The sequence below is a fragment of the Monodon monoceros genome, unplaced genomic scaffold (genome assembly GCF_005190385.1).
Source record: "Monodon monoceros isolate NGI ecotype Baffin Bay Population unplaced genomic scaffold, NGI_Narwhal_1 Super_Scaffold_9, whole genome shotgun sequence".
NCBI classification, from domain to species: Eukaryota; Metazoa; Chordata; class Mammalia; order Artiodactyla; family Monodontidae; genus Monodon; species Monodon monoceros.
Window position 1 is genome coordinate 9,133,841 of NW_021703786.1, and position 19,398 is coordinate 9,153,238.

Genomic DNA, 19,398 nt, shown 5'->3' on the forward strand with positions numbered 1-19,398 from the left:
ACCTACAGTAATCAAGACAGTATGGTACTGGCACAAGAACCAAAATATAGATCAATGGAACAGGATAGAACGCCCAGAGATAAACCCACGCATCTGTGGTCAACTAATCTATGACAAAGGAGACAAGGATATACAATGGAGAAAAGACAGTCTCTTCAGTAATTGGTGCTGGGAAAACTGGACAGCTACATTTAAAAGAATGAAATTAGAACACTCCCTAACACCATACACAAAAATAGACTCAAAATGGACTAGAGACCTAAGTGTCAGACCAGGCACTGTAAAACTCTTAGAGGAAAACATCGGAAGAACACTCTTTGACATAAATCACAGCAAGATATTTTTTGATCCACCTCCAGAGTAATGGAAATAAAAATAAACAAATGGGACCTAATGAAACTTAAAAGCTTTTGCACAGCAAAGGAGACCATAAACAAGACAAAAAGACAACCCTCAGAATGGGAGAAATATTTGCAAATGAATCATCGGACAAAGGATTAATCTCCAAAATATATAAACAGCTCATGCAGCTCAATATTAAAAGAACAAACAACCAATCCAAAAATGGGCAGAAGATCTAAATAGACATTTCTCCATAGAAGACGTACAGATGGCCAAGAAGTACATGAAAAGCTGCTCAACATCACTAATTATTAGAGAAATGCAAATCAAAACTACAATGAGGTATCACCTCACATCAGTTAGAATGGGCATCGTCAAAAAATCTACAAACAACAAATGCTGGCAAGGGTGTGGAGAAATGGGAACCCTCTTGCACTGTTGGTGGGAATGTAAATTGATACAGCCACTGTGGAGAACATTATGGAGGTTCCTTAAAACACTAAAAATAGAACTACCATATGACCCAGCAATCCCACTACTGGGCATATACCCAGAGAAAACCATAATTCAAAAAGACACATGCACCCCAATGTTCATTGCAGCACTATTTACAATAGCCAGGTTATGGAAGCAACCTAAATGCCCATTGACAGACGAATGTGTAAAGAAGATGTATATATATACAATGGAATATTATTCAGTCATAAGAAGGAAGGAAATTGGGTCATTTGTAGATACATGGATGCATCTAGAGACTGTCATGCAGAGTGAAGTAAGTCAGAAAGAGAAAAACAAATATCGTATATTTACGCATATATGTGGAACCCAGAAAATGGTACAGATGAACTGGTTTGCAGAGCAGAAACTGAGACACAGAAGTAGAGAACAAACATATGGACACCAAGGGGGCAAAGCGGCAGGTGGTGGGGGTTGTGGTGTGATGGATTGGGAGATTGGAATTGACGTGTATACACTGATGTGTATAAAATGGATGACTCATAAGAAAATAAATAAACATTAAAAAAATAAAGAGTCTGGAGGTTTCAATTCTAGATAAGATGGAGTAAGTACATTCTGTACTGTCTTTAAAAGCTAGACAGAATGCATGGAGCAGCTATTTGAGTACTGTGAAAAGTGAATAATAGTAGACAGATTGCGGAAGAAGACCAGAATTCAAAATACCAATGAACTGGTTGGAATAACTATATTAATATCAGGACAAAGTAGAATTAAGAGGAAAGAAAATTATTGGGGTGTTAGAAGAAAATTTACATAATGCTGAAAGGGGCAGTTTATCAGAAAGACATAACAATCCTAAATGTGTATGCACCTAAAAATAGAGCTTCAAAATACATGACACAAAAGCTGACATCTGAATAGAGAAATAGACAAATCCACAAGCGTGGTTGGAGACTTTAAAATTCCTCTCTCAGTAATAGATAGAAGTAGTAAACAGAAAACCAATAAAGAGATGGAAGACTTAAACAATATTATCAGCCAGCTAGATCAAATTGACATTATAGAGCACTCCACCCAACAATAGCAGAATAAACACAAGGAATATGTACCAATTTAGACAATATCCTGGGTGATAAACTTAAAATTTTTTTTAAGGATTTGAAATCATAGTGTGTTCTTTGACCATGCTGCAAATAAACTAGAAATCAATAACAGAAAAATAACATTAAAATGTCCAAGTACTTGGAAATTAATAACATCTTTAAAAATCCATAGGAAAAACAGGATGTCTTAGGATAATTAGAAAATATTGTGAACTCACCAGAAATGAAAATCATCATATCAAAATTTGTGGACCACAGGTATAGCAGAGCTCACTGGGAAATTTATATCATTAAATGTTTATTTTCAGAAACAAAGATCTCTAATCAGTTATCTAAACTTCTACCTTAAGAAGCTAGAAAAGAAGAGCAAAATTAATGTAAAGCAAACAGAAAAAAGAAAAGAATATAAATCAATGAAACTAAAAAATCAATAAAATCCATTTTTAAAGCAATCAATAAAATCTACTGACTTATAGGTAAACTGACAAAAAAAAAGCCGCAAATTGCCAATATCTGGAATAAAGGAGGTGATATTACTACATATCCTGCAGACATTCAAAGGATAATATGGGGAAATTTTTACCTGTCTCAGAGCTTACTTAAGCAGTTGTTTAACTTCACAGCTTCCTGAGACAATGAATGAAAATTGGGACAAATAACAAACTAACTGAAAACTTAAAGAGAAAAGCTGGGAAATGAGATTTCCATGGGGGCTTTAAAAGTTCCGACATATTCCTGAGACTCTAGTAGGAATGTTTAGGACTGTGCACATGACCAGGGATGTGCACATGCTCATAAGACCTGAGAAGGTCCTAAGCTCTCACCTCTGTGTGACCTTGAGGCTCTGCTGAAGCAGGAAGTGAAGACTAAGGTAGAGTTTTTGCCTGCCTGATCAAGGCTCAAAAATGTATCCAGAAACACATGCAAAGCCTCTTGGCAAAGAATGGGAGACTGTGGATTCCAGATGTTTAAGGAAATCTCTGTCTAATCATTAGCTGACCACTAAGCTGACCTAGCAATGGTCACACATGACAGAATACAGACTTTACAAAATGATTTCAGAAAAGTCACAGCAACAACAACAGCAGCATCAACAACAAAAATCCTTGGGGAGGGAAGAAGAATCTGATTTCTACAGTTGCCAGATTACATTATTTTAAATGTACTCTTTTCAACAAAAATTATGGCATGTGCAAAGAAGAATATATTCCCCATACACAGGGGAGAAAGCAGTCAATAAGAATTATCCCTAAGGGAGTCCAGATGTTGTAGTTAGTATATAAAGCTATTTTAAATATGATCAAGGAACCAAGGAAATTATGTCTAAAGAGCTATAGGAAACTATGAGAATGATGTTTCACCAGATGGAGAATATCAATAGTTAGGTAGAATTTTTTTTAAAAAAAAAACCTAACGGAAATTCTGTAGTTGAAACCTACAATAAGTGAAATGAAAAATTTATTAGAGGGGCTCAACAGCAGTTTTGAGCAGGAAGAAGAAAGAATTGGTTTCCAGTCTGAGGAACAGAAAGAAAAAGAATGAAGAATAATTAAGATAGCCTCAGGAACCTGTACAACCCCATCAAGCATACCAACATACACATAAAGAGAGTCTTAGAGGGAGAGAAGAGAGAGAAAGAAACAGAAAGATTTTTTTGAAAAAGTAATGGCTGGAAACTTCCCTAATTTGATGACACATCTAATTTGATGACACATCTAAGAAAATCAGAAAACTCCAAGTAGTTTGAACTCAAAGAGATCCATACATAGAAATGTCATGATCAAGCTGTCAAAAGACAAAGAGAGAATCTAGAAAGCAGCAAGAGAAAAACAACTCATTATACAAGGTATCCTCAATAATTTAAGCAGATTTCTCACTGGAAACCATGGAGAGAAGAAAGCAGTGAAATGACATGTTTAAAACGCCAAAAGAAAAAGACTGTCAGTTGAATCTATATCTAAAAAAACTATCCTTCAAAAATTAAGGAGAAGCATTAAGGAAGAAAATTAAGGAAAAATTAAGGAGAACATTTCCAAATAAACAAAAACTGAGAGAATTAATCTCTAGAAAACTTATTGTACAAGAAATACTAAAGGGAGTCTTTTTCTGGCTGAAATGAAAGGACACTAACCAGTAACTATATCCACATGAAGAAATAAAGAGCATCTGTAAAGGTAATTTCATAGGTAAATATAAAAAACAATATAACTTGTTTTTGTTTTTGTTTTTTTTTGCGGTATGCGGGCCTCTCACTGTTGTGGCCTGTCCCGTTGCGGAGCACAGGCTCAGCGACCATGGCTCACAGGCCCAGCTGCTCCGCGGCATGTGGGATCTTCCCGGACCAGGGCACGAACCTGTGTCCCCTGCATCGGCAGGCGGACTCTCAACCACTGCGCCACCAGGGAAGCCTAATATAACTATATTTTAATAACTTTTTCTCCTGTTTGATTTTTGAAAACAACTGCATAAAGCAATAAACTTAAGTCTGTGGTAATAGGCATTGTATTGGCAGTCCCAAAGACGAAGTTTAGGTTCAGTTATTCACCAGGAGCAGTGATAGACTCAGCATATAGCTGTATGCACACCTAGGATTTATTACAGTGAAAGGATACAAAGCAAAAACAGCAAAGGGAATAGGCATATGGGCAAACTCCAGGGGAAGCCAGGTACAATCTTCCGAGGGTCCTCTCTCAATGGAGTCACACAGGGCACACTTAGTTTCCCAGCAATGAATTGTGGTAACGTGTGAAATAATAGCTAATCGGGAGAGCTTGTTAGAGACTCAGCACCCGGTTTTTTTTATTTGGGCTGGTCGTATAGGCAGACTCTGCCTAACATTTCCCCAAAGTCTAGACTCTCAGAAGCAAAGCAGGTATTCAGCATTAACCATATTTTTCCACAGACATTGTAGACACAGTGAGAGTTTCTTTTAGTTAGTGACTGGAACCCTCCCTGAAATCTAAACACCAACCAAGGGCTACCTTATATTCAGGCCTTTCTAGGGATAAGCAACTTGGCCTGCTGTATTAACTCTTTTCTGCACAGGTGTACAATGTTTAAAGATATAATTTATATTAAAGTAATAGCACAAGGGTTGGGGGGAAGAAACAGAGTTATACAGGAGCAGTGTTTTTGTATACTACTGAAATTAAGTTGCTATCAATCCAAAATAGATTTTTATAAATTAAGGTGTTTATTATAATCCTCAAAGCAACCGTTAATAAAATAACTCAAATATCTATTGCACACAGAAGAAGGCAGTAATGAAGGAATAGTGGAAGAACAATAACAAAAAAGACATAGAAAACAAATAGTAAAGTGGATATTTGCAAAATAGCTAAGTAAATTCTACCTTATCAGTAATTACATTAAGTGTAAATGGACTAAGCATTCCAATCAAAAGAAAAAGATTGGCAAAATGAATTTTTTTAAAAACAACATGATCCAACTTTATGCTGCCTGAAAGATAAATGCTTTGGTTAAAAAACACAACTAGATCAAGTGTAAACAGAAAAAGACATGCAAGCAGTAAACAAAAGACAACTGATTTGGTTATACTAATACCAGACAAAATAACCTTTTTGTTACTAGAAATTTTCTAATAAAATTTTCACTCCATAAATTCAACAGTTATAGTTGGAGACTTTAATACCCCACTTTCAATAATGGATAGAACAGTTAGAAAGAAAATCAACAGAAAAGGAAAGTCTTGAACAGCACTATAAACCAAGTTACAAACCTAACATATTTATTACACTCTACCCTACAATAACAGAATGCACATTCTTCTTAAGTGTACATGACACATACTTCAGGATAGACCATATGTTAGGCTACAAAATAAATTTCAATACATGTTAAATGGTTAAAATCATAGAAAGTATCTTTTCTGATCACAGTGGAATGATAGTATAAAACAGTAACAGACAGAAAATTTAAAAACTTATAAATACGTGGAAATTAAAGAACATACTCCTAACCAGTGGATCAAAGAAGAAATCAAAAGGGAGATTAGAAAATACCTTGTGATAAATGAATATGATAACACAGTGTACCAAAATTTTGAGGGTAGAGTGAAAGCAGTGCTCAGAGAGAAATTTATTTTTATAAATGTCTATATTTAAAAAAAAAAGAATATCTGAAATCAGTACTCTAACCTTCTACCTTAAGGAATTAAGGAAAGAAGGGCAAATCAAACCCAAGACAAGCAAATCAAAGGAATAGTAGAGATTAGAATGGAAATAAAGGAAATAGAAAATAAAGTAGAAAAAGTCAGGGTAACAAAAGTTGGCTCTTTGAAAAGATCAAGAAAATTGACATTTAACTAGACTGACCAAGAAAAAATGCAGAAAGGACTCAAATTACTAAAATTAGGAATGAAAGAGGGGTTTTTACTGCCAAACTTACAGAAATATAAAGCATTATAAGAGAATACTTGAACAATTATATGACAACAAAATAGATAATTTAGATAAGTTGGACAAATTCAGGACTTCCCTGGTGGCACAGTTGTTAAGAATCCTCCTGCCAATGCAGGGGACACACGTTAGAGCCCTGGCCTGGGAAGATCCCACATGCTGTGGAGCGAGTAAGCCTGTGTGCCACAACTACTGAGCCTGTGCTCTAGAGCCCGCAATTCACAACTACTGAGCCCACATGCCACAACTAATGAAGCCTGTGTGCCGAGAGCCCATGCTCAGCAACAAGAGAAGCCACCAGCTCCTGCTCGCCGCAATTAGAGAAAGCCCATGTGCAGCAATGAAGACCCAACACAGCCAAAAATAAAAAGATAATAAATAAATTTATTTTTTTTAAAAAAAGATGGACAAATTCATAGACACAGCTATGGAAACTGACACTCAAGCAGTAGAATGTCTGAATAGATCTATAACAAGTGAAGAGGTGGAAGAATTAGTAATACAAAAATTTCACACAAAGAAAAGCCTAGGAAAGAATGACTCCACTGATGAATTCTAGCAAACATTTAAAGAGAATCCTTTACAAACGCTTATGAAAAATAGAACAGGAAACATGTACCAGTTTATTCCATGAGGCCAGTGTTGCCTGATACCAAAAGTAATCAAAGACATCACAAGAAAGCTACAGAGCAGTATCTCTTATGGTTATAGATGCAAAAATCCTCAAGAGAAAAGTAGAAAACTGAATCCAGCAACTTACTAAAAGGATTGTACACAGTGACCAAGTGGAATTTATCTCAGGACTGCAAGGTGGTTCAACACCCTGCCAGTTTATTGGTTCAGCTAAAATCAGTGTAACACCATATTAGAGTAAAGTACAAAAACCACAAGATCATCTCAAGATGAGAAAAAGCAATTGACAATATAACACTCAACAAAGTAGGAATAGCAGGTACTTCCTAAACCTTAAAGGGCATGTATGCATACAATAGTTAACATCATACTGAATGGTGAAAGTTATCATTTTTCTCTTAAGTTTGAGAATAAAATAAGGATGGCCGCTCTCACCACTTGTATTCATTATTGTGTTGGAGGTTCTAGCCAGGGCAATTAGGCAAGAAAAAGAAATAAAAGATATCCAGATTGGAAAAGAAGTAAAATTATCTTTAAATTTGCAAATGACATGATATTCTACATAGAAATCCTAAGGAATCCATAAACAATAACTATTTAGAACTAAAACAAGTTCAGCAAAGTTATAGGATGCGTATTCCCTATACAAATATCAGTTACATTTTTATACACCAGCAATGAACAATCCAAAAATGAAATCAAGTTAATTCCATTTACAGTAGCATCAAAAAGAGCAAGATACTTAGAAATAACTTTAATGAAAGTACCCTGAAAGCTTCAAAATATTGTTGAAAGAAATTTCTAAATAAATGGGAGAATTCCATGATGACAGATTGGAAAACATTATTAAGATAACATTCTCCCCCAAATTGATCTACAGATTTAATATAATCCCAACCAGAATTCCAACTGGATTGGGTGCAGAAATTGAGAAGCTGATCCTAAAATTCATATGGAAATCGAAAGAGACCCAGAATAGCCACAAAAAATTTGAAAAAGAAGAACAAAACTGGAGAACTGACAATTCTCAATTTCAAACTTACTGCAAAACTACAGTAATCAAGACTGTATTGTATTGATGTAATACAGACATGTAGAACAAGGGGTAAAATTGAGGGTCCAGAAACAAACCCATGCATTTACAGTGAATGGATTTTTGACAAAAGTGTCAAGACAATTCAATGAGGAAAGAATAGTCTTTTTCACAGATAATTCTTGGATAATTGGATATCCACCTGGAAAGGAATGAAGTTAGACCCCTACCTCACACCATATACAAAAGTTAACTCAAAATGGATCAAAGACTAACGAGGTATAAATTTTCTTGACCTTGGATTAGGCAACAGTTTCTAAAATATTTGCAAATCATGTATCTGATAAGGGTCTTATATCCAGAATATATAAAGAACTCTTACAGTTCAACAATAAAAATATAAATAATGCAATTTTAATTTGGACCAATAATTTCAATAGACATTTCTCCAAAAAAGGGTACACACGTGGCCATTGTGCACATGAAAAGATGCAGAACATCATTAGTCGTTAGGGAAATGCAAATCAAAACCAGAGTGAAATACCACTTCATACCTCCTGGTACATCTATTGAAAAAGATGGACAGTAACAAGTGTTGGTGAAGCTATGGAGAAATTGGAAATCTCATACATAGCTAATGGAAATGTAAAATTATGTGACTGCTTTGGAAAAAAAAAAATGTAGCAGTTCCTCTAAAAGTTAAACGTAGAGTTATACAACATAGCAATTCTATTCCTAAGTATATACCCAAAAGAATTTTTTAAATGTATCCATATAAAAACTTGTACACAAATGTTTATAGTAGCATTATTCATAATAGTCAAAAGGTGGAAACAACCCAAATGCCCGTTAACTTATGAATGGATAAATTATGGTATATGCATATAATGGAATATTATTCAGCCATAAGAAGGAACAAAGTACTGATGCACGATACAAGTAACCTTGAAAACATCATGCTAAGTGAAAGAAGCCAGACACAAAATGACATAAATGATTCTAGTTATATGAAGTGTCCAAAATAGCTATATCTATACAGACAGAAAGTAGATTGTGGTTGCAAGGGGTTAGGGGGAATGATCTAGGTAATTGGGAGTGACTAATGGGCATGGGGTTTCTTTTTGGTGAGGTAAAAATGTTCTGTAATAGACAGTGGTATAGGTTGCAGAACCTTGTAAATGTAACCACTGAATTTTATTTTTAATTTTTTTTTTATACAGCAGGTCCTTGTTAGCCATCAATTTTATACACATCAGTGTATACATGTCAATCCCAATCGCCCAATTCATCACACCACCACCACCACCACCACCCCCCGCTGCTTTCCCCCCTTGGTGTCCATACGTTTATTCTCTACATCTGTGTCTCAATTTCTGCCCTGCAAACTGAAAAACCACTAAATTTAAAAAATTTTAATAATGTTTAAAATTTTAAAAATTAGCAAATTGAACCCAACAATCTATAAAAAGAATAATGCACATGACCATAGTGGTTATTCTAGGGATGAAAGAAAGGCAAGCTCAGTATTTGAAATTTTGCCAGTATAATCCACCATATTAACAGTCTAAAAAGAACAACTACATGATTATATCAATTGGTGCAAAAATTTTTTTACAAACTTATTCATTTATGATAAAAACTTGTTAAACCAGAATAAAAGTTATGTACATAAAATCTACAGCTAATATAATACTTAAGGTAAAAAATATTGTGTGTGTAAAGGATGTTTTGGGAAATATTTTCTGTAATTTTCTTGTCTTTCAAAATAGAATGCATGTAACATTTTTGGGTATGTTATCAGTAGTTGGCAAAAGTAGGAGAGTTTTTAATACACCTACTTTGGTACATTGTACTGAGTAGTTTCTGAAAACTTTACTCATAATAATGACTTTGATTAAAGGACATGTCATTGATTTTGATACCTGACAGACACATCATTGATTTTCTCAACCTTCTGTCTGTCCCACTAGAAATGTGGCTTTATTTTCACTCTTATGTTTATTTCATTTTCTCCCTATTTTTTATAGGTGTATTCGACACAAAAATGATTGGGGAGCTCTTATTCTAGTGGATGATCGCTTCAGGAGTAACCCAAGTCGATACATATCTGGTAAGATTCTCTGCTGGGCTTAGAGTACGAATTATTAACAATCTTTGGTATTTAATGACTTCTATTTTTAAAGCAAAGAATTGGATAGAGAATTTGAATTACTAGATCGAACATGGAAAAATTCACATTGACTGGAAATCTAGCCTTTTAATGCTTCTGTGTTTACAAAAAATCTTTATAGAGGAGAATCTGGTTACTGATGTAGTATTAATCAATCAAGATCCTTCAATTTCACCAGAATGTGGGATTTGATTCAGTAACATAGCAATAATTTATTTACCATTGTCAGGGAAAAAGCTGTTCCACAGAAATGAGTTTTCCAAGAAATATTAAGTTTTTACATTTAAGCACACAAGCAATCCTTTGGTGCTTAGGATTCTTTTTATTCTTTCATTCTGGATTATTTGAGTTTTATTGTTTTATGTGTGTGTGTTTGTTTAGAAATGCTTCAGTTGTTATAGAGTTTATATTAGAGCTAGTATTTTCTAAAAAGAAAAAAAAGCACTGCATGCTGCAAGATCAAGTACATGGTCATTTTTCTCCACTCAAATGAACAAATACTGTGTGCCTGTAGTTTTCATCCGAATTAATACCAGGAATCCATCTGTTATTAAAGAACTGTTGGAAGTACTTGCGTTTTTATTGTTATCTTTAGAGCTAAAAAGTTCATACCATACTATAATGAAAAGATGCTAATTTTTTAATTTGTTTCAGATTAGCTGTCTATGGGTATGGACTCTACTTTTTATATTTCAGAGCCTAATTATTATATTTGGTTCAATATTAAAACATATTCACCTGGATTGAAGCAGGAAATGCTGCCTTATTAGTCTTTTCTTCTCTTTCCCTGTAAAGTAAGCCAAGGCCAAGATATAACCAAAAACAAATGTTAAGTGCTTATGTTTAGTCAGCAGGTGGAGCTCAGATTCTTTCAAGTTTTCAAAAGCAAACTGACATTTTACACTGAAAAGGCTTTCTTTGATCACAAAAAGTTCGAAATGAAAGCAATAACTATAACACTAAAATTTTTCAATTTGGGAAATTTTCATATTCGGTATAATTATTTTCCCCAAGCAAACAAAAATAAAGAACTTTAAAAAAATGCTGTTTAAGTTTTTTTTCCTTATTTTAAAATCTAGAACTGGAATTTTTACCTTGTAGTTCAGATTTGTTGAGAGATTTTTTTTGAATTAAGTATTTTCCATTATTTTCTGTAAGGTTTTTATTTTTTCTGAGACTCATAAACTTTGAAATCTTATCTAGGCAATACAGCACAACAACATACAAATTCCATTTGATGACTAATTTTTGTTTAAACTCAACACGCAAAAGAATAGTTGATAGAAAAGCTCCATTAAACAAAACAACGAAAGGAATGTATTTGAAATGAAAGAATAATAGTTCAAATTGCTTGAAGCCCTGTCTTACCTTCCTCTCAACTTAAAATACCGTAGTGACTTTTTAAATTACTCCAAAAGATGATGTTTTAGTAACATCAGCAGAGAATGTTTATTTTCTAAAGGCCAAATATCTGAATTTCATTCTGAAGTGAGTCATACTCCAAAACACCTTATACTGTTAATATGGTTTATTTTTATGCAGTTTTCACATGTCACAGGGTCAAATCTTGTCCCTTACAACTTGATTATTTATATATTAAAAAATAATTATGTAATAAATATTCAGATAGGACATGATTTGCCCATAAAACAGTGTTATTCCTTTTACTCCCAGAATAGTTTGATATATTTGGAATTGGAAGGAGAAGGGAAACAAACAAACAAACAAAAAAACCTATGAGACTGTAATCTTGAATTTATTTTTGCTAAAGGAGTCAAATTTAAAAGTTGGAATAAAAGATTGTGTTGTTTAGAACTTGTATTTTCTCTGCAATTAAAAGGTAGGTAATTTTTTGTGGGGAATTATGATAAAATTAAATTTGCCTTATTCCCCAGTTATTCTTAATTGACAAATAATATTTTCCCATCTCCATTCTACTCCCACTGCCTCTTCCCTCCATCCAGTTGGCAATCACTGCATGTAAAGAGAAATGCTACTGATACAAGAGCATATTGTACACATGAAGGTAAAAAGGCAGGAAAAATGTAGAGAACCACCCTGTATCCTCTAAATTCAAAGTAGATTACCTCACCAGAGAAGTTATCTAATTTTTTTTTCTTAATACATAATATCTTCACTGAATAACCAAAGTTTCTTTGCTGGGTTTACTTTTTGCCTTAGGACTTTCTAAGTGGGTTCGGCAGCTGATTCAGCACCATTCAACCTTTGAGAGTGCGCTGGAGTCCTTGGCTGAATTTTCCAAAAAGCACCGAAAGGTCAATGATGTATACAAAGAAGACAGAAAATCTATACAGGACAATGAGTCTCCGCTTGCAGTGGCTTGTTTGAAGGATAATACCTCAACTTATTTATTAGAAGCAGCAAGCCATCTATCACCAGAATATCCTAGGGAAGGTAAAGTAAAAATGTGTCTAAGAGCTACAGTGTCCTAAAATGATAGATAAAAGTCCATCTTTACCAAGAGACATCATCTTCAGAAAGGAGAAAAATATGAAAAGTTCTAACCATTTACATTTGGTAGAGAAGTCTTTCATTGTGTTTAGTGAAATGATATTTGTTATGCTACAGATTAATGTCCTTAAATATGTTGGTTATTATAAGGTGTTATCATAAAATAATTTGTATCAGAATGGGAACAAATTTTTGAGGAGATCTACACATATTTTCTGGTTTTCCACTTAGAAGCTTTGCCACTAACTAACTTTGTGACCCCCACTCCTGAGCAAGTCACTTAACTTTTTGAGTCTTAATAGAAGGAATATCTGCCTACCTATCCCCCCAGGTTGGGTTGTAAAGATCTAATAAGATGATAAATATCACAACATTGTAAAGCACTATGCAAATGGTAATGTTTTTCTAAAGGTGATATTAAAAATTGACCTAATTTATAGATAATTGTCTTACATGAATTTCTTATTTTAGAGAAGTGAGAGTCATTTATTCTAAATGATAAAAATATAATATTTTAAAATATCAGAATATACTGGATTAAAATATAATTTAGAAAATTAAAATATAGTTTAAAATATATTAGAATATAATACATCAGGGATTAGCAAACTGTGGCCTGCGGAGCAAATTTGGCCTGCTGTTTTTGTAAGTAAAGTTTAATGGAATACAGCCACACCCAATCATTTATATATTGTACACAACAATAGAGTTGAGTAGTTGTATGTATTGCACTAGAACAGCATAATTGATTAGTTGCAACAGATACAATGTGATCCACAAAGCCTAAAATATTTACTGTCTGGCCTATTATAGAAAAAGTTTGCCAAACTGTTCTGTATCATTGGATATCATTTTAATTGTTTTAATTAATATATAATAGTAGTTTAATATATTACTTTTTAAATATTTTATAGTATATGCTTCTATCCTAGCTAAATGTCATAGTGAATTCTAGGCCATTATACTGATAATCAGGAAAGCTAGGTTCTAGTCCAGGTCTGATTACCAACCAATTCTATAACTTTAAGCAAATAACTTAGTCTTGGTGGTTGTCAGTTTCCTTAAGGGAATTAGTCTAGGTCAGTTTTTCTCAATCACTGGTGAGTGGATTTTTAAGGCATTTTTACAGACTGTTCCCTCCTTTACTCATCCCTCTTCCTCTTCCTTTTTACCATTTCTTTTCTTGTTCACTTCTGACGTCCCTGGTGTGGAATTTGATAGTTTACCAGACAGCATTATAACTTGGGCTGAGAACCACTGGAGACCTGAGATTCCTTTCAGAGTTAACATGTTGTGCTTGAAGATGGATTGCTTAGAATGCTTCCATTCTAAGATGGAAGTCCTGCTACTACTTGTTATGGGCTCTCAATTATGTATCCTATACAGTTATTTCAGTATTTCTAACAAAAATTGTTTTAATATAACAAATATTACATTAGGAACAGAAAGTTAACACTCATATCTTTGTATTTGTAGATGATCCATTATTATTGGAAGAGTCTGCCCAGGCAGTAGGAGCAGAAAAAATTGTGATTTCCAGATCCACAAGCCCAACCTTCAACAAACAAACAAACAGAGTTAGCTGGTCTGGCAGTAATTTTCTGGAACAGTATCTTACTGGTAAAATTCTGACTGGAACACCTAAGTTTAGGTCATCAGAGGACTGTGCCTCTAATTCTTCCACTTTCCAAACAGAAAAGGGACGTGAAGCAGTTTTGCCACTCACTGATAAATATGAGTCCTCCTCTCTGACAGTAAACACATCACTTGGACCATGCCCTCAATCGGAAACCATTGTTCCATCAATAAAGATTAATGCTACTCTCCTGAATCCAGAAGATCCAGACATTCTGTTATCTCTAGTAAGTGAAGAAGCTGAACTTTCTACTTCAAATACAGCTTTTGAAACAGAAGCAGAGGATGAATCTATCTATTTTACACCCGAACTTTATGATCCCATAGATACAAATGAAGAAAAGAATGAACTAGTTGGAACTGATAGAGACAACAGATTGGCTAATAATTCAAATTGCATTTTAGCTGAAGATCTTTTTGAAATTAAAACTATGAAAGGAATGGATTCAGTCAGAGAAATGAAAGCTGAGGATTGCACAGGCACAAAGTTGAATAGACTCACACATATTAAAGAAAGTAAAGTTGATGACATTGGTAGTAATGTAAAAACGACTCATATAAATGAATTGGAACTGGGAAAAAACTCATGAAACGGATATAAAGAACTTTAAACAGTCTCCTCCCAAAAATAAAGATGTGTTCCCTGGTGTTAGGTAATAATACTTAACTGTCAAGGTATAAAAACATGTCGTCATGCTTATATTAAACTCTATTGTAAATGATAATTTGTACATTGGATAAGTGACATAGCTTTTTTTTAAAATTTGAGATATAATTCACTTTAATCCAAAGTCTATATTATGTTCAGAAATATAAGTTTTACTATTCTCAAGTTTTGATAAATTGATTCATAAAAAATATTTTCCTCCAAGTCTTCCTTAGCTAAATGCAATATTAAATTAATCAATCTGGAAGATATGTAGTTTCCTAAGGCACTTTAAATTTCACATAAATATTTGTATTTTGTATTCCTCTTCATCCATTTGTTTTCATACTGCTGCGTAAAAATTAATAGCAATCTAATCCAGTCACCCCTCAGTCATGTTTCACTGTAGATTTTACCTCAGATCAGTCTGAGGTCTTTTTTTTTAGAAATCAGTTTTCTTGAAAAGTATATTCCTGTATTAAACTGCCTACTTATAAGTAATTAAGAATTAAGGAAGAAAACTACATGTATTTTTAATTGAAATTGTTTTACATTTTTGTTTGTTAAATCAAAACCAAGCATGTTTTAAACAAATTTATGTAAAATTATAAAATGCCAAGTGAAGGACTCCAAATTTTCAATTCTGATTATTTAGCTTCATCACCATTGCGGAAAAAAGTGACATGTTCTAGCATAAAGGCTTCAGTTATGCAACTAAGATAGAAAACTTCAAATATAAATTTAATAAGTAAAGCTAAACGTGTAACTGTAGCTGAAAAATGTTCCCTTATAGCTCAGTAAGCTTTTCTGTAAATTTTGACTCTTTGTTTTTGTGAATGAAGCTACGCTTCTGATCAAAAATGGTTATAAAAGTAGCTCTTCTCTGACATCATTCCAAAAATACATTCACCAATCTTTTCCAAGAAACATCTGTTACTCAATAGACATTTAGCCTTCTTGGAGTGATTTGAATTGAAATTTTTTGAGCTGTTCAAGTTGTTGATGCGGTTTATTATTTTCAAGTCAAAATTCTCAGCAGTCAGGTATCTTTTCTATTCATTTGGAACAATGATTTATTATATATGCATATGTTTACTTTCATTTTGATGACATTTATATTGAATACAGCTTAATTGTTTCTATAGCATTGGATGTTACAACTCTAAGCATAGTTCAAAGAAATTTAAATTGATAATTTACCAGTTAAAGAATTTATCTGCAGATTGGGATATATTCAGTCCCACCTAGTATTAGATCTTTTTCTTAGGTGATCAGTAAAAAGTTTCAAGCACTGGATTAATTTGTAAATTGTTTTGAAAGGGTGAAATCATTTGTCATCTTTGGAATAGTTCTTGATCCACACATCAAGGGTGGTGTGGTAGTAGAAAAAATACCAGGTGGAAGACAAGAGACTTGGGCTCTATTCTTGGCTCTGCCACTAATTTGCTAAGTCATGTTGGCAATCACCATGCCTTTTGGGGAATTAGTTTCATCTGTGAAATGTGTAGTTTAGTACTATAAAATCATGCAAATCCCTTTCAGCTTTAAAAATCCATAATTTAAAGGAATATATGTTGATATTTTATTCTGAATAAATTTTCATTTGGTTGCAAAATGCTTAAAATAAAGCAAACCATTTGTATAAAAGGTAACATGAATAATTGTATGAATATGTACATAATAACTTGGGAAGCAAGTATTTATTTTACCAGTGCTGCAATTAAAATATTTTTGAATCCTTAAAATTGCCCTTAGAAGATTTGGTAAACTACCTGAGAAAAATCAAACATTATTTTTTAGTCATATCTTAGTGTTATTATCCAGCTTGATCTCAAATACCATTCCTTTCCCTAGATATAATTTATTCTTTCCAAAATCTAATTCTCTCCAAGGCTAAAAATTTCCATTACTGAGAATGTACACAGAGATGTGGCACAAGCTTTTAGTAATTCCAAGAGGTGTTTCAAAAATTTTGTACAATGGTATCATGGTTGAATCAGGTATATAGTCTCCTCAGATCACAGCCTTGACCAGGTTGGTATTGCAAGAAGTAAAGTCTAGCCTTTATAAAGAGTGTGAGGTAAAACATTTTCATTAGTGATAAAATACTTTTTAAAGAGATGTTTTAGAAAGTTTAAGTTAAAACATGTAAAAGCATTTAAAAGAGTATCTGGCACATGGCAAGCCCTCAATTATTACTTGGTAAATCAATCATGTATCTGGAGTACACTCTTGCTTTATACAAAGACTTCCCTAATGATGATAGATAGATAGACAGACAGACAGATAGGAGATAAACTGACAATAAAGAAGCATTGTATAGTAGGAAGGGTAAGTTACTTGTCTCATTTATTTTTTAAGGCTGAGATATATAAGATAGAAATTGTTCATCAAGTAATTTGCCTTACCCATTCCATGCATATGAAATAATCATCTAATACTGAATTTATTTAAGGGCTGAAAATACATAGAATATACAGGCCACGAATCAGGAAAACTACCAGCTGGAGAAGGGGCTTGGTTCATGGAAGAAAGGTACATTGTGAAGAGTAGATGCTTCATGACTTGACTTTTAAAGTTTACATGAATCATTTAAAACCTTTAATAATTGTGTTGGAAATTAATGACAACTCTTTGTGCTACTACTATACATTTAATTATTAAGTGGTTTTTAATTTTGTATTGTTTCTAAGTTCACATGCTTTTCCATATTATTTTTCTGCAATATGACCTTCTCATGCTATGTTCCTGTAGTAAAACACATTCAAAATACTTAATTCTTTGAAATTGCTTATAAAACTCCATGAAGTCAAAACACCTATTGTAAAATCACTTGAAAGACTGGTTATTTAGTTATTTAATCTCTGATGGCATTATTTTGGTATTTGCTTACTACACAATTATTCTTGCTCATGATCTTTTTAGCCTCAGATTTATCAGTAAGATGCACAAGATTTTACTTTAACTGTTACGAATTTGTGGTAGAGCCTTGTCTATTTTTATAGACAAATGCAGTCAATTTTTTGTAAATAAAAAGGCAGTATTAAAACTGAACTTATTTTTTCTGAACTTTTTCATAATAAAAAATAAATGTAATACCACATCAAACAGTGAATGTCTAAGGAAGACAAAACTTTAATATAAAGTATCTGTGCAGCGATTAAGCATAAAGACATCACTTCAGGAAATGGAAATTTAAATAGATGACCTAGGCTTATGATTCTCTAGCCTGAAACAATTTTCATGTCTACCAAAAAAAAAAGCATTTTGTTTCTTAAGGTTTCATTTGATAGACCATTAGCTGCCTGGCTTCCTGTACTCTACAATGGGGCCTTGTTGTAATATCCATGTGATCTGAGCCAGTGGATCACCTTATTGGTGAAACCATCTTATAATGAAGTGCTTTCAGTAACTGAACTCCTGGACAAGATCCAAAACAACCCATCTTATACCAAATTCTACTCTATAATAAACAAGTTTCAATGTATTACAAGGAAAACAAAAATTGTATTCCCAGAAATTAACCTTTGAAAATCTAATGGTAAATTCTGATTAAAAGGAATATTTGTTCACAAGGCACAGTGAGGTACATATTTTAGTATGCTTTATAGTTTGTGTTTTTTAATTTTGGTCTTTTGTGATTTTGATTCTCTTGTGCTTTTACCCAAAATTTCACCATTTCACATTATTTTACATCTGTATTTACAAAGCTTAATTTAAAAGGTTTCCTTTGTCTCCTTTCTGTTACAAAGTACTGATTGTACAGGTGGCATGTCATGTTTGTAAACTAAGTTAGATGCCATCGTCTTTTATGTATGATTCATATATAGTGAAAAGATTTAGAGATATTAAATACTGACTGTTGTTATTTTGGATCAAGAATTGTCTTGGTATATTTTCCCTTTTTTTCAAACTAGTGTTATGGTATTCCTATTTAAATGTTAACCATCCTTTCAAACATTGATCTCTTTTATTGTATCTGTTGTAAAAGGACCCAAGTAATCCACCTTGCCAGTCAGGATTTTATTGCTTGTGGTTACCTAAAGCAGAAGGCAGTAGGAAATATAAAAAATTACTCTGTGCCATCCTTAGTATGGACCAACCTAAATTGCAGTAAGGTAGATTGATGTATTAATATTTCCATATTTCAGTCTTTAAAGTTGATTGGCAATATACATGGGCTTTGTTACCATTAGACATGGAAACATGTTCTGATACCACCTGCTGACTTACTTTGGGCACGTTACTTATCTTCTCTGAACTTCTGTTTTTTCACCTTAAAATGTTAATAAATAATAATTTCATAAGAAATCAATCAAACATTATGAGTATCAGATGCAATAGAGTGCATAAAAGCTTTTTTTTTTTTACATCAGACAAGGAGACAGATAACAGAATTAGGGGTCAAAAGTATGAGTTTGAGTTTTGGTCCTGCTATTTACTGAGTGGCCTTGGTCATATTATTTTAACTCATTGAGCCTCAGCTT

General features: G+C 33.2%; 1 protein-coding gene across 5 annotated transcripts in view; it reads left to right on the top strand.

Moving 5' to 3' along the window:
* BRIP1 (BRCA1 interacting protein C-terminal helicase 1) overlaps nt 1-18,786 on the top strand; it is a 192,358-nt gene extending 173,572 nt beyond the window's left edge. For 3 of the 5 annotated variants that reach the window (XR_003792003.1, XR_003792005.1, XR_003792004.1), the window contains 4 exons: nt 10,016-10,098; nt 12,340-12,573; nt 14,107-14,918; nt 17,367-18,786. Coding sequence is in view for 2 of the 5 variants with exons in the window: in XM_029212471.1 (XP_029068304.1) it covers nt 10,016-10,098; nt 12,340-12,573; nt 14,107-14,855 (1,066 nt within the window). In the remaining 3 variants the exon portion in view is untranslated. Of the gene's footprint in view, nt 1-10,015; nt 10,099-12,339; nt 12,574-14,106; nt 15,125-17,366 lie in introns of those variants that run through there. The other 2 variants (XM_029212473.1, XM_029212471.1) reach the window with 2 other exon arrangements.
* The last annotated feature ends 612 nt before the right edge of the window (nt 18,787-19,398 follow it).